Source organism: Emydura macquarii, unplaced genomic scaffold, assembly GCF_026122565.2.
Source record: "Emydura macquarii macquarii isolate MOO-44397 ecotype Brisbane River unplaced genomic scaffold, CSIRO-AGI_Emac_v2 contig_691, whole genome shotgun sequence".
Lineage (NCBI taxonomy): Eukaryota > Metazoa > Chordata > Testudines > Chelidae > Emydura > Emydura macquarii.
In genome coordinates, this window is record NW_027130828.1 from 6,876,514 (window position 1) to 6,890,860 (window position 14,347).

Here is a 14,347-nt window from a genome sequence, read left to right on the forward strand (position 1 = left end):
GGAGGAAAGAAATATTGATAGCACTTGACCAAAAACTTTATATACAGCTATTTCTTGAAACACAGTGATATTTTCAATTACACTCAAAGGCTCCTAAAACCTACCTTAGGGCCAGGCTTTCCAGTGCTACCCCTCGGACCTCTTTCACCACGTGGACCCTTAAAAAGACAGAAATGAACCAGTCATAAGTTGTTCCAGCACTTCCTGTAGCACAAGCGCTATTTTGATTCTCAGGCGCTGATCAAGCCTAGCACGTAAGCGCACGAACAACATTAAGCCAATGAGCAATCCCACGGAAGTGAACGGGATGACTCGTGAGTTCAAATACTCTGCTAGATAGAAACCTTAGGCTGGGCCAAGGAGATCAGGTTTGGCTTTGGTGAAATCTGAAGTCAATTTACCAAAGCAAAAGTCAGGATCTAGGTTCTACGACCCCCAAACCATCAAAATCAACTGAAAAGCCAAATCCCGTTCACTTTATCACAGGAATAGTCCTACAGACTTCAGTGGAATGACTCCCACGTGTCAGACATGTAGGGTTTGGGTCAGAAGGTATCAGTTACATACATCTCTATAATGGACGAACCAATACGGTTTTGAGGTTGAGTTCACAAAACCTTGTTTATCAAGGCTTTTGTTTTAGAAAATCAAGCATGGTTTGGATCCCATCTACCTAAATCACCAATATTCATGGGAAATGGGGGAAAAGGAAAAAGAGAGGGATTAGGCTAAAAATATTCCCATTCTGGCCCATCTCCACTTGACAGACACCCTAGACAAATCAAGGAAGGAATCAAGCTGGTCCATATCCTCAGCACGTGTATTCAACACAGGCTCATTGAAGACACTGGATGAAAGTCTGGCTCCATTGAAATAAATGGCAAAACTCCCACTGGCTTTCATAGGGCCAGGATTTCACTCACTGATTTACATCAATTCAGGATATGGTCACAGTGTATGTTTTATATTTGTAAGTGAAGATGAGTCACAACATTTGGATATCTGGATTTCATACTTCCCTAAAATCTGAGGGTTGGGGTTTGGTTGGCCTCTCATATAGACAGGAAGCAGTTTTCAAAATTCAGACCTGGAACCATATTTCAAACACCCCTAATTGCAGGAATGAGATCCGGGGTTTTGGTTTGGGTCTTCCACTATGGGGAGATTTCCGGACTCAGAGGTGCCTAACTCCCAGTGGTTTTCACTAGGAATTAGGGCACCTACCTGTCTTTCGTGCCTTTGAAAATCTCCATCCAAATTTATAACTGTCGAAACATGCCTTTGAAAGGTATTGTTAGGAAAAATGCATGATTACCGTTGGACCTCGTTGCCCCCTTGGACCTGGTTTGCCAGGCGTACCCTGGAATCAAAGAGAAGAAGAAATCTGTAATCAACTACACAACATTTATGGCTGTATTGCAGTGCTCGTTCAAAGGCGGAGTTTGCATGGAATGAATATGCCTGTGGGGTTCACTGAACATGAAACAAGCAGAAGATGGCCCCCAGCAGCTTCTGTGACATAATTTCCTTTTGATTTTTGTTTTTGATAAAAGGAAAACAAGGGTTACGCAGATTGAAACCTCAAATTACATTTATTTGCCTTTTGTGATGTTTGAACCGGCTAGATTGTAATATGAATGCTCTGAAGAAACTTGACCAGATAATTTGAACTGACGGGTAGAACATCTGTTTTTCTCTTCTCTAATCCATACTGCCGCATGGGGTGTGGGTGTATTATCTTTCAAAGAAGGATGCGGTTTTTTTTAAACCTTCTGTGCATAAGAGTCTCTCTTCATATGCCTTACAATGACATAACAAACTGGATTTTCAAAAAGTAAATCCAGAGGAACAGCTATTTCTAGAGCTGGTCAAAGAATTGTAAACCTATTTCTGCAAAAAAATATTGCATCTGAAAGTTGTTTTCAAAATGCTTGGAAATGGGTTGATTTGGGGCTGTTTCAAAATTTCACATTTGAATTTTCAAAATTTGTTTTTCTGCAAATGTTTTGCTTTTTTTAAAAAAAGTATTGCAAACATTATCAAAATTGTTATAAAATCTTTTGAATCTACCAACAGAAACATTTCTAACACTGCTTTGGTAACATTCTTGATGGAAAAAAAGGGCACTTTTTTGTTTTAAAAAAATGGAAAATGTTGACAATTTTTAAAGAAAAAGTAATTAAAAAAGGTCATTTGTCCATGAAAAAAAATTGCGTTCAAAACATTTCAGCCAGCTCTAGCTATATTCCCCCTTTCTCTAGAACACAGATATCAAAGTGAATCCTTCCATTAACATGGAAGGACTTTGAATCAGGCCCTTAAAAAGGATTCTTGCAGATATTATTTTGCAAAGAAGATAAGGAACGGCAGTTAAATGCCCAGCTAATGAGCCTATACCCTGACCAGATGAGACCACCGTCAGAGGACAGAGGAAAGTTTATTCTCCATGCCTACACAGTTTTTGGTCTCTTTACCAACTAGAGTGCCAGTACCAGCTGTAATCATCTATCCAAGAAGGGATCAACTCTGTCCACCAATGCATCTCACTCCAGTGAACAATGAGCAGGTGAAAACAACTGTTGAACGAGATATGAATGGGTGACCTAGCGGTTAAAAATACACTATCCTATTACCAGCTTCTTGCATCAGGCAGTCCCATTAATGAAATAGCAAATAAACAAAGTTAAAGAATAAACTTCATCACTTACAGCAGCTATTTTAGTTTTGTTTATCTCCTCTTTTCCCTTTGCATCTAGTGCCTCACACCTGGAAAGCTTGTATTTCTGCCAGGCAATACTAAACAATGGTGGGCTAGATGGTACAGATGAGTGAAGGCTACAGGTTGAATTAAGTGCATTTTGTAAGATTTGTGTAGTTAAATATTTAGTAATGGCTGCAGGAATGCTGGAGCCCTAATCTTGGCAATTATTTCATTCAACACAAACCAATTACGCTGCCCCACATATTTACACGCCCTTCTTCATCTTTGAAGACTTGGTGCTAAATAAGTATTTAAGACACTGTATTGCAGCAGTGACACAACAGCAGGTTTCTGATGAACTCAGTTTCCTGTAACGGGAGACTATGATTAATTCTGACAGGAAAAAGACAGAGTTGGCCGGGTCCTAAACCTAACATCATATTAAGCTCCATTACCATGTGCCTAGAAGAAAAGTAATGGCCTTGTTCTTTCTCTCTGAAACCAATGTTCTGGCTAGTATCAAGTTATCAACAAAAGAGCAATGGGTTTAATGTTCTTATTTTGGACCAGTGGTCCAATATTATATCTGGGCATAAGTTGCAGAAGGAAGAGAATGAGTAACATCTCTCCCATGTTGGCATTATAGATGCTTAAATTACTGCTTGCGGTTTTCTGCCCAAAGTCCACCATTTACAAATCTTGACTTCAATTATTTATTGACATTTATTAACCATCCAAACATAAAACAGGTGCTAGAGAATGTTTGGACTCAAGTTTCTTTTTAAGTCTGCTAAAATGAGCCGTGTCATATTCTGCTTGTCATGGATTCACTTTTTCTGGAATGATCATCCCAGTAACGCTTCAACAACAACAAATATGAAGAAGTTTCCCATATGGCTTCTCTTTAAATATAATGGGCTAAATTCAGACTTGGTGTATGTGGGTGCATCTCCATTGCATCCTAGCCTATATGAGTCTTTGTTAAAACTGTTGAAGTTATAAGCAATTTTTGCAGTGTTTTTCTATTACTAATCATTTACACAGCACTGTAAATGCACACTAGCCCAGTTTTTCAAATGTGTGTGCCCAAAGTAAGCCACCTACAACAAGATTACTATTTACAAAATTAAACAAAGGATGAGGGTTTCAGAAGTGCTGAGGATATACAGCTTCTATTGGAAAAGGAGACTATATTAGGATTTCTCCTTCCATCTACAGAGAGTTGTGTGCACTCACAGCTTCTGAAAAATCAATAGAGGGGGATGGAAATTTTTTAATTAAACTTTTTTTTGTTGAAACTGAAAACTTTCCCCAGAAACATCAGTTTCAAGTAAACTTTCATTGGGAAGATTTCTCAGGTCCAGGATGGAATTTCTGGTCCAAGAGAGAGACCACAAGAGCCTGGTGGTTAGGAAACTCACCTGAGAGGTGGAAGACCCAGCTTTAAGTGCCTGCTCCAAATCAAGAGGACTGGGGACTTGAACCTGTGGATCTCCTACCTCCCAGGGGAGTGCTCTAACCAAGCTATTAGCTATCCTGGAGTAAATTTTTCTTGCAAAACATTTCGAAAGGCCTCAGCATCGTTCCACATCAAAACAAAAACAAATCAAACACCTCCAATTTTTGGCAAAAACAGAAATGTTGTTTTCCAGCCAGCCCTATAAGTTGGGCCACTTATTTGGTTGTCTAAATACGAATTTATGGTGAGATTTTGACAGTGCCTAAGGGAGTCAGCGTACCAACCTCTATTGGCTTGCAATGGGAGTAGCACAAAACTGTCTTAGGAGCTTCTGAAGAATCCCACCCTTTGACGGTCAAGCTGGAACATGTTGGTCAATGAGTCTAATCCCTTGAGTCAGTATGCGCCAAGTGAGTAGAGCTTTGCAGCCGCCAAAACACCCTGAAATCCAAACTAAGGGCACATCTGTAGAAACAAGCCCTTGTTGAAACATCTGTGCTTCTCTCCACCGCACTCGAAAGCTTAATCAAATTGTTTATTTTGATCATTTATAATTTGTTTAGTTCTGGGAGCAAACATAGCACCTGGCTATAAACCTAAACAGAAAAAGACAGCCCCAGCCCCAAGCACTTCCAATCTGGGTGTTATCAGTATTTATGAATTGTGGTACCCCCTGACAGCCACACCCGAGATGGGAGCCCCATAGCGCAAGGTGTTGCACATGCACAGAGACGGAGACATTTGTGGCCCCAATGAGATTACAATCCGAACAGACAAAGCTGGGGAAAAGGCAGGGTTATTATTCCCATTGTCTGGATGGGGAAATGAGACATGGAGAGTTGAAGTGACTTGCCCAATGCCACAGAGGAAGTCTATGGCAGAGCCCGGTACTGAATGCAGATCTCCCAAGTCCCAAACCACAAAAGCCATCTTCTTCCCAAAACAGCCTTAAAGGGTCTCTCATTCCAGGATAGAAACTAGGCTACACTGTAAAATCCTGGAATTTCTGAAGGTTGTTTGCTTGTCTGTTGTGCTTATTCTAAACACATTTTGGGTACCAGAGAACCAGTGAGTTTTATAAGGATTTGAATGAGGAGAGTGTGGGGGGCTGTCAGAGGAATAGCAAGGTCAGTGGGCAGCTGAGAAGACAGTGCAGAGATGGGAGTAGCAGAAAGGAACATACGGAATTTCCAGGCTGGAATCACTGGTGAAGCACATGGGCCTGTTGACGAATGTGATTTTTTTTTTTTTATAGAGGCATTGATGATTTTTCATTTGTTCTGAGTGTGCTTTTGATTCCTGTGCACTAGGTTCCAAGTCCTTGGGAAGGACAGAGATACAGATAAATGCTAAGGGATATGTTTTAGTCCCTGTGATTGCTTGCTTTAAAATGCCAGCCTTTCTTCTTCAATAATGAGGAAGCCTCCCCATTCCTTTACCAAAATCAGCTCCGTGTCTTTCCCAGTAGAGGTGGGCTTTGGCCCAGTTTGCTAAACTAATTAGCGGGTACAATTGCACATCATTATTCAGTGGGTTTGACTCTCTGAAACACTGCAACTTACTGAAACTCAAAGGAAACGTATCTGCCATACAAAACAGAACTTAGATGAAACTACCATTTAATGAACACACAACTATCAATATATTTAACATGCTAGCGCTAAAGGTATTAATAAGAAACCAAAGGTCCTTTTTCTGAAGCTTCATGGTACTGTTGTATCATTTAACAATTCGGAGAGGTCTCGCAAGAGTTGGAAGCTTTCACGTCTCTGTATATTTTCAACGGCACTGGAATTTAGCGGTCTGCAGTGGGGGTCAGAGATGCATGCAGGTTCTGCCATTGATGCTTATACGTTTCATGTGCTTTTTTTTAAATGACTCAAGGAGCCATTTGTGTAGCTGAAATAATGAGAGTCAGAGAGACGAGTTCAGTCCCTGGATGAAGGAAATACCAGGAGAGTTCCGTGACTCATATTATTTCAGACGTATAGATGGTTGCCTCAGGCAAATAGAAATAATAAATAAATAGAAAATCATGAAAAAGAAATACAAATAAAATGTGGATTGAACCCAATTTACCTGTAAACTACACACAAATGCAACAGCCTAATAGGAATTGCCAGCAGATCGAGGGAAGTGATTATTCCCCTCTGTTCAGCAGTGGTGAGGCCTCATTGGGAGTATTGTGTCCAGTTTTGGGCTCCCCACTACAGAAAAAATGTGGACAAGTTGGAGAGAGTCCAGCGGAGGGCAACAAAAATGATTAGGGGGCTGGAGCGCAAGACTTATGAGGACAAGCTGAGGGAACTAGGCTTGTTTAGTCTACAGAAGAGAAGAATGAGGGGGGATTTGATAGCAGCCTTTAACTACCTGAAGGGGGATTCCAGGGAGGATGGAGCTAGGCTGTTCTCAGTGGTGGCAGATGACAGAACTAGGAGCAACGGTCTCAAGTTGCAGTGGGAGAGGTCTTGGTTGGATATTAGGAAAAACGTTTTCACTAGGAGGGTGGTGAAACACTGGAATGGGTTACCTAGGGAGGTGGTGGAATCTCCATCCTTAGAGGTTTTTAAGGCCTGGCTTGACAAAGCCCTGGCTGGGATGATTTAGTTGGGGTTGGCCCTGCTTTGAGCAGGGGGTTGGACTAGATGACCTCCTAAGGTCCCTTCCAATCCTCATCTTCTATGATTCTATGAAAGGAAATCTGTCATTTACACTGATATCCCCTCATCACTGGCGCTTGGCTCTATTTTGGGTTCTACATGGAGTTCAGGGCAGCTATAATAGCCTCACTGAGCTCAGCATACACTAAACTTATTTTCCCAAGATGCTCTCTTAAAATGGCACTCCCAGATTTGATTTTATGTAGCCCATGTTCTGTTTTTATTTTAACTAATATACAAACAACATCTTCCTGAGGAGCTGATTATTTTGACTCAGCTATATTGAAAAACACCAAAAGCCATGAAAACATTGTCAGGCATTTTGGGATTGGTTTTGTTTTTTGTTGTTGCTTTTTTGCCAGTTTCTGGAGAAGTTTTGATGATAGTTTTCATCAGTATTTCACAACTTCATCCCGCTGTAGTTTTGAAGAACCCAGCAGCTTGGGATGTACATTAGGCTGTTTCATATAACAAACAGATGTGTCCACAAGCGCTCCACTCCTCCCAACTTATACACACGCCAGGGGACAGAACTGGCTTAAACTGATGAACCGTTTGTAAAGATGGTTTAAAAGAATGAACTGAACGCAGGGCAAATAATAGATAAAGTGGGGATATAGCCAAAAAAGTGACTATGGAAAAACAGCATCCTCTTACTTAACAGAGTTGATTCTGTGGGTAGGTTCACCCCACTATGAAGACTACAAACCATTTAAAGGCTTTTTGAAGGCTTATATGGTACACAGGCCTTGGGCTGGCTTTCCTCCATAGAGCATTTGCCCCTTGTCTCTTCAGAGTCCTAGGTACATGTTTTTCTGCAGTCCACCCTGCAGAGCCAACTAGCCATGGAAGGGTGAGCTGGATTCTTTCTTGGCTCATGCATTGCTATCAGATTTGTTAGTGAAATTTCAAGCACAGAATCTTAGTGCTGATGATAATGTATTGGCCTGGGAGCTTGCAGCTTAACTTTCCCATGCCAGACTAAATTGGAACTGCAGAAGCCATCTCCTCTTTTAACTTGTAAATTGAACAGATCAGATCTGGACTTGTTGTGACAATAAACAAGGAGCTGCACAATGTCATGGGGAAAGAGTCAATGTTCAGAGCAGAAACCACAACCTTTTTTTAAACGTCTCACTTTTGCACATTAATTTGTTCCTTTTCATTGATGATGACTCAGGAGAGTTTAGCCCTCCCTGCCATGTCACGCCTTACTTGGTCCCTTCAATGTTTATATTGTCAGATTTCAACCTGTACCGTCATATGGCTTGAAATATGCCTTGCCACCTTTTGAAAGAGCTCATCCAATTTGACGGTAATGCAATAATGGTGGAGCTGGGGATCATTTCTGGAAAAAAAGAACCCTTCAGCTCTGTCTAAACAGAGTGCTGGCGATAACTGGTGTCTGCACTACGAGCTTGGTCCAACTTCATAGTGCATGAAAAGTGACATTAATCTGTTTGTTATCCTAGCAGTCCAGTGGTAACTCCTGGTGGAATGAAATTAGCAAACGAAACCAGATCCTGAGCTGGTGTAAACAGGCTTGGCTTCCCCCCTTGACAGTGCTGTTGTGCCAATTTACAGCAGCTCAGGATTCTGGCCCTGGGATTTTCTTTTTGCATTTCAGATAGGCGGCTTGATAATTACAGGCCACGCTGACTCCTCACTTGTCATGAGAACTACCTTATTCACGCCCTCCCCATCCCAGTAGGGCTGAGTGGCTCAGCAACTGAGTGCTTGCCAAAGGGGGGTGTGAGGGAAAAAGAGACAGATTTGTAGTTCGCAATCAGGAGATGAAAATTACTCAGTGGAAGAAAAAAATAAAAAAATCCCTCAAAGATATATACTATAATTAGGTGGCACAATATTAACGCTGTGCAAAGTGATTTATATTCTCTGCACTCCTATCAAACATGCCTGTTAAAAGTAATTTGTATTTAAATGAGAATAAAAAGGAAAGAAGTGCTACCCACTTTCCTAAATATTCACCCTCCCTCCCCAGCCCTTCTTCGCTGTGACAGATCCGGTGCACAGAATGACTTTCCATTTGTTCTCTGAATCATCTAACCTAAGCTTGTTTTGCTGAAATAGACCCTTTATGTTAGCTAGCCAATGCCCTGATTCTTCTTTGCTAGTGACGGGCAATCACAAACATCTACAGGCTTAGAAATCTGGATGCATCAGGCTTGGAGGTGAGACACCCACATAGTTGAGACACCCACAGAGTTGTAAATCTGGGATAGCTCCATTGAGCAAAGGGAAGATTTTATTAGAGTTACTAATGATTTATGCCAGTCTGACTGACCTAGTTCCAGAAGCTTATCTGAACCGTTGCACACCTCTTCTGCACAGATTCAGAAATGGGCTCCTCAATCAGCTTTCCAGTGCTTCCCATTCTGTTTGGGTCAGAGAAGCCATGTAGCGTTTCTATTTACAGATAAGAGTGTAACCTCTTTGGCACTGGGCCTGTGTCTTCCTTGGCATTTGTGCCGTCAGTGCCAGACGCAAGAGGGTTCTAGCTGTGATCAATGAGTTTGGGCTTTATGAAAATATAAATGATAAATAATAACACCAGCTCCCAGACAGGATCCAGGACGTGCGGAGGCACCAGAAAATTAAAAATACATTTAAAAAACCTTTCATCTCTGAAGTTTGAACCTAAAGTTAGGCTCATGCTGGTTCATACTGCATTGGAACAGATTCACCCATCTCTAATCATTACTGTTAATTAAAAAGCTCTTCATGCCCTGAGCGGCATCTGATGGTGCGGGAAGGATTCAGATTCAGAAAAAGCTCTTAGAATATCCTGAGGGAGAAATATCCAGCACTTAATTGGAAAGCTGCTGTCTGCAATATTAGTTGCCCTGTAACTGGAATCCATCTCTCTCAACAGCTGAACTCAGGATCCTTTCTCTATTTTAGGAGCTTGATGTTCCCGTAGCCAGTTTTGATGTCTTCAATGGGGCTTTCATCTCTTAGACTGATCATATGAGAAAGAAGACGGTGTTCCTTGGTTTGCCATGGATAGGTGAGCTTCCAGTAACTGTAAAGAGGGTAACCTCCTCTTCACATAAATTGATCAGCTTCCAGTTTGACACTATTTCCCTACTCACAGTGTATGTGCAAGTCTGTTGGTTTCCTGTAGGAGATCCTACGAACACCTCAAAGAGACAGCGTCCCAAGGAGCAGCACAAAAGTTGTTAACACTCAGCTTTAAAATGGATCTTCTCAGCAATGGGAAGGTCTCTTTGTCTCCGTCTACACTGTGAGCCGGGGAGGTGACTGCCCTACTTGTGTATGCGTACTCACACGAGCCCTCATTGAGCGCGCAAGAGTAAAAACAGCAGCATAGCTGCCGCAGTGCAAGGAGTGTTGGCAAAGGCCTGGCTTAGCCATGCTGTGTACAACCCGCCTGAAGCTGGTGCATTCAGCACTGCTCAGTCATGTCCCTGCTGCCACCAGCGGTGCTACTGCAGCTATTTATACTCATATGCAGTCAATAGGGGTCAGCACGAGCATATGGAGACGAGCCAGGGAATCGCACTCCTAGCTCGTTGTGTAGACATAGCGTTAGCCTGCCTACGCTGCGCAGTATCCATCTAGCAAATGAGGTCAACTCTGCTCCATGCAACAACTGTTCTTTGCCATAACTCTTTGCTGAATCCATTCAGAAGGGCCAGTTTTCACTTGCCAGACATCTCTACCAGGAGGGCCTGGAGATTCTGGATGGCACAAGCCTTTCACTGATGGAGCACAGAATAGGCCAAAGTCAGCGCAGCTGAAAGCAGGCACAACTCCCCTGGCATCAATGCAATTACGGCAGCACTGAATTTAGCCCAAAGTGAAGCTTGCTAGGACATCACATTTATGATCAGCTGTGACCAAAGGGGGCTTCATCGCCAGGACTGAGGGGATGTAAGACAGAGAAGGCTATGGGGGCACTTGACTGGGATAATACATGTGACTATGTATGGAACGATCTTGCTTAACATTTAGACACTGTAAATCTCCTAGGTGGCCGGTTTGTTGTGCCAAACACGTCCTGTTAGTGGTTTGAAACTGTAATGAAAGGGAATTATGTCTGAGGCCATCGGGTGGTTGAGAGACAGGAGTCTTTTCTTACTGAAAGCTCCCAAGCTGGGTAATGCAATTGCTCTGCTTGAGCTGATGAAGATTAATCTGGTTTTCATTAATGATAATTGAATTAATTAATTAGACCTTTTCTATGCTACATAATCTATCAGAAATCCAGATTTCATTTTCTGCTCGTCCACCAGCTCTGACCCCATGAGCCCATTCACTGAGATTGTATTTTCTCATGCGTCTTGCTCTATAGATTTGTTTGCTTGTGATCTTCTCTTTAAGGGTTTATCTCAAAGGTAGGTGGGTTCTGTGTAGCCAGACAAAATTGCACTTACCCTTCCACCCTTCTCTCCGTTGGCTCCTGGGAATCCTGGGAATCCGATTGAACCCTGGAAATAAATGAGAGAAGAGGGTACAATGAGCTGAAATTGACACTGTTCTGGTCTATTGCTTTAGAATGAGGACCAGATCCTCGGCTGGTGTAATCTGGTGTAGCTCTTTTGACTGCAGTGGGGCTATGATGACTTGTACCAGATAAGCATGTGGCCCTCAGTGACTTGCACTGTACCCTGATCCAAAGTCTGCTGATGTTAATGGGAGTTCTTCTACTTATTTCAATGGGGTTTAGACTGGGCCCAGTATGATCAGTCACTGCGTTTACACTGGGGTTAGACCATATGTCCCCTGATCCTTCCAGGTTGGAAGGCCTGTACAGCAGCCATTATTGGAGACAATGGCAGAGCTAAGAGTGGAAATGTGGGTGGGCCCCAATTTTTGTTGGACAGGCAATGACCAAAGGCCAGATGTCACAACAAATCATTTATATGCCATATAATTATAGTATTGCATATTATATTTGAATGCCAGGGGGCAAGATCGGAGGGGGAGTAGGTGGGTGCAGAGAAGAGATTTGGCTGGGCTGGTCGGTGCAGGGGGTGATCCCTGCAGCCCTATGGGAAGGCATGGGTTAAGCCAGGGCAAAGGGTGTTTACATGGGGCTTGACAGTCACCAAAAGGGCCAGGAGAAATTTGTGGCACTGAGTAGAGATATTGACGAGGCCGGCTAGACCGCTCTGCTCCCTGCCAGCTATAGAGAGATGGGCCACAACCATGTGACCATTGGCTTCTGCAGTCACACAGGCTCATATCTGAATGGGCTTGGGTGATAAATGGGTGGACCCACTCGTGGCTACGCCCTTAGATGGAGAGCTGGTATCCAGGCAGCAAAGTTCCATTGCGTGCCCCTCTCTCAGCTCCCTGTGGGTTTACTGACATCTACTTGTGCTTACACACCAGCCAGATTATGGCCCTTGGTATATCAATTAGGGGCATGAATGTGGGAGAATACTGCACATTGGCTTAATATGGAGAAGAAGTGGACCTTGTTTCCTAATGAATTGGTCCAGTGCTCCTTATCCACAGTGACATCACTGAAGGGCTATAGCAATACTCTTCAGCTAGAGTACCATCTTTAAAGCACCTCCGTGGTTTGAGAGCCTAATCTCCCTTTTCAAAAGTGACTCAGGCATTTAGATTGAAAGCCAACGGGACTTGGGTTCTGAAGGGCTGACTTTAGTGCCTAAAGATGTACAGATGCGTCGAGTGGGATTTTCTAAAGCATCTAAGCTGGTTACGTGCCGAACTTCCATTGAGAGCGTAACCTGTTTAGTGTTTTTTGAAAATCTCACTAGGCATCTATCTGTATCTTTAGGTGCCTCAATACAATTAAAAAATCTGCCCCTACTTGCCTACATCACTTTAAAATATAGATCTCAGGGACTTTGGAAAATTTTACCCCTAGTCTTTTTTTTCCCCCAATGCAACTGCATAGACAGTAGCTGCTGTTGTTTTTCAAATATGCATTAGCTAAGAAATCCAAAACACAAAACAAAACAAAAAAACCCACAAAAAACTCCAAACAAACACAAAATGCAAATTAAAAAAAAACCCAGGAAACAATCTTGTGTGGTTAATTATGTCTCCAGTGTCAAGAAAGCCTGGTTTTTCAAGCAATGAAAATGAATAATAAAATATGATTCTTAGGGAAAAAAAATAATGTTAACAAAAACATAAGTTCCCAAAGCCTCCAAGGCATGATAAAACCAGACAGAAGCTTTTGTTCTATGTAGGAGAATTCTCAGTTTTAATTTTAAAAAGAACATTTGACAACAGCCCAACTGAAGGTGGGCGTGTAGATGAGATACAGAGGATGCCTGCAATTCTGCAAATGGCACTTATATTTTAATTTCAAGGAGACTTTGCTTCATTAGTTATTCTCCTTAATTAATTAGTTAACAGTAGTTCAGAGCTTTGAAGATGTAAAGCATAATATGGGGGCTAAGTATTACTATTATTACTAGTCTAGAAGTCCACATGCAGTGTGTTGATTTCTGTATATCAAAGGGTTCTTTCAGAGCCCTTTGATGGTGCTTTGATGGAGGTGGCCCACCATCTTTTCATTTTCCAATTCTCTGTCCCAAATGCTTCGCCTCCTACATTAACCCAGACTAACGTAATATTAGAAGAATGAATCATTTAAGCTATACGCCTATTTACACCAGATGAGGATCTGTCCCTCTTTTCTCATGTTTGTAAATTTCTCCCACATACGGGGTACCAATGGAAATCATTTGTTAGATGGTCCACAGCCTTCCTTAAACCCTTGGGAAGGCTGTGCATTAAAGAGTTAAAAATACATGGCAAGACCTGATTTTCCATTGCCTTACACTTTGCGTGCCTATTTAACCTGTGCAAAGTGATCTGGTTTGCACTCATTTTGCACAGGGGTAATTGACTACACAAGGCAATGGAGACTCATGCCTGTAGAGTATGAAGCAGCTCACTTTGCTCATGTAAATCACCTGTACTGACTTCATACTTGGTTAAATACTCTGGATGACATCCTCCGTTGGTTGTCAATGGTGCTATATTGATTCCCACCAGCTGAGGTTTATACTGATACAACAGAAAGCAGAGTTCATCCCATTTCCCATAACTTCTCATTAATACGTGTCACACCTCACGGAGATGAGTTTATTAACAGTAAAATAAAAAATTACCTTTGGACCTTGCCTTCCTGGATAACCGGGGAGCCCTGGAACTCCGAGTTTTCCCTGTAATGCAATTTAAAAAAATAGAATTTAGCGTGTATTTCATGACAGTTTCAGCACACCAGCTTCAATGGTAATCTGGATTGTATAATTAGGTTCAATAAAGGTTTGCATTATGCAAAAGGGAACATGTTAAACTTAATCGTAGTTCAGACTTGAGATCAGGCCACATGAATATGATGAAGCTGAAGATACTTAAGAAGCAGTGGCGTTGTCGCCAAGCCTTTCTCCGCTCAGAGAAGCCTTCTGTGTGATAAGGAGATGTTTCCTTTCCCTCACTTAGAGCAGGTTGGGAAATCATGTTTTTCATGTGAAAAAATTTCAAAAAAACAAA

The 14,347-nt window shown here is 42.1% G+C and overlaps 1 protein-coding gene across 3 annotated transcripts in view; it reads right to left on the bottom strand.

The window, feature by feature from the left end:
* COL5A1 (collagen type V alpha 1 chain) overlaps positions 1 to 14,347 on the bottom strand; it is a 233,198-nt gene that overhangs the window by 46,249 nt on the left and 172,602 nt on the right. For all 3 annotated transcript variants that reach the window (XM_067541842.1, XM_067541841.1, XM_067541840.1), the window contains exons 31-34: positions 13,963 to 14,016; positions 11,239 to 11,292; positions 1,316 to 1,360; positions 105 to 158 (exon numbers count right to left, since the gene is read on the bottom strand). In XM_067541842.1, the coding sequence (XP_067397943.1) occupies positions 105 to 158; positions 1,316 to 1,360; positions 11,239 to 11,292; positions 13,963 to 14,016 (207 nt within the window). The remainder of the gene's footprint in view (positions 1 to 104; positions 159 to 1,315; positions 1,361 to 11,238; positions 11,293 to 13,962; positions 14,017 to 14,347) is intronic.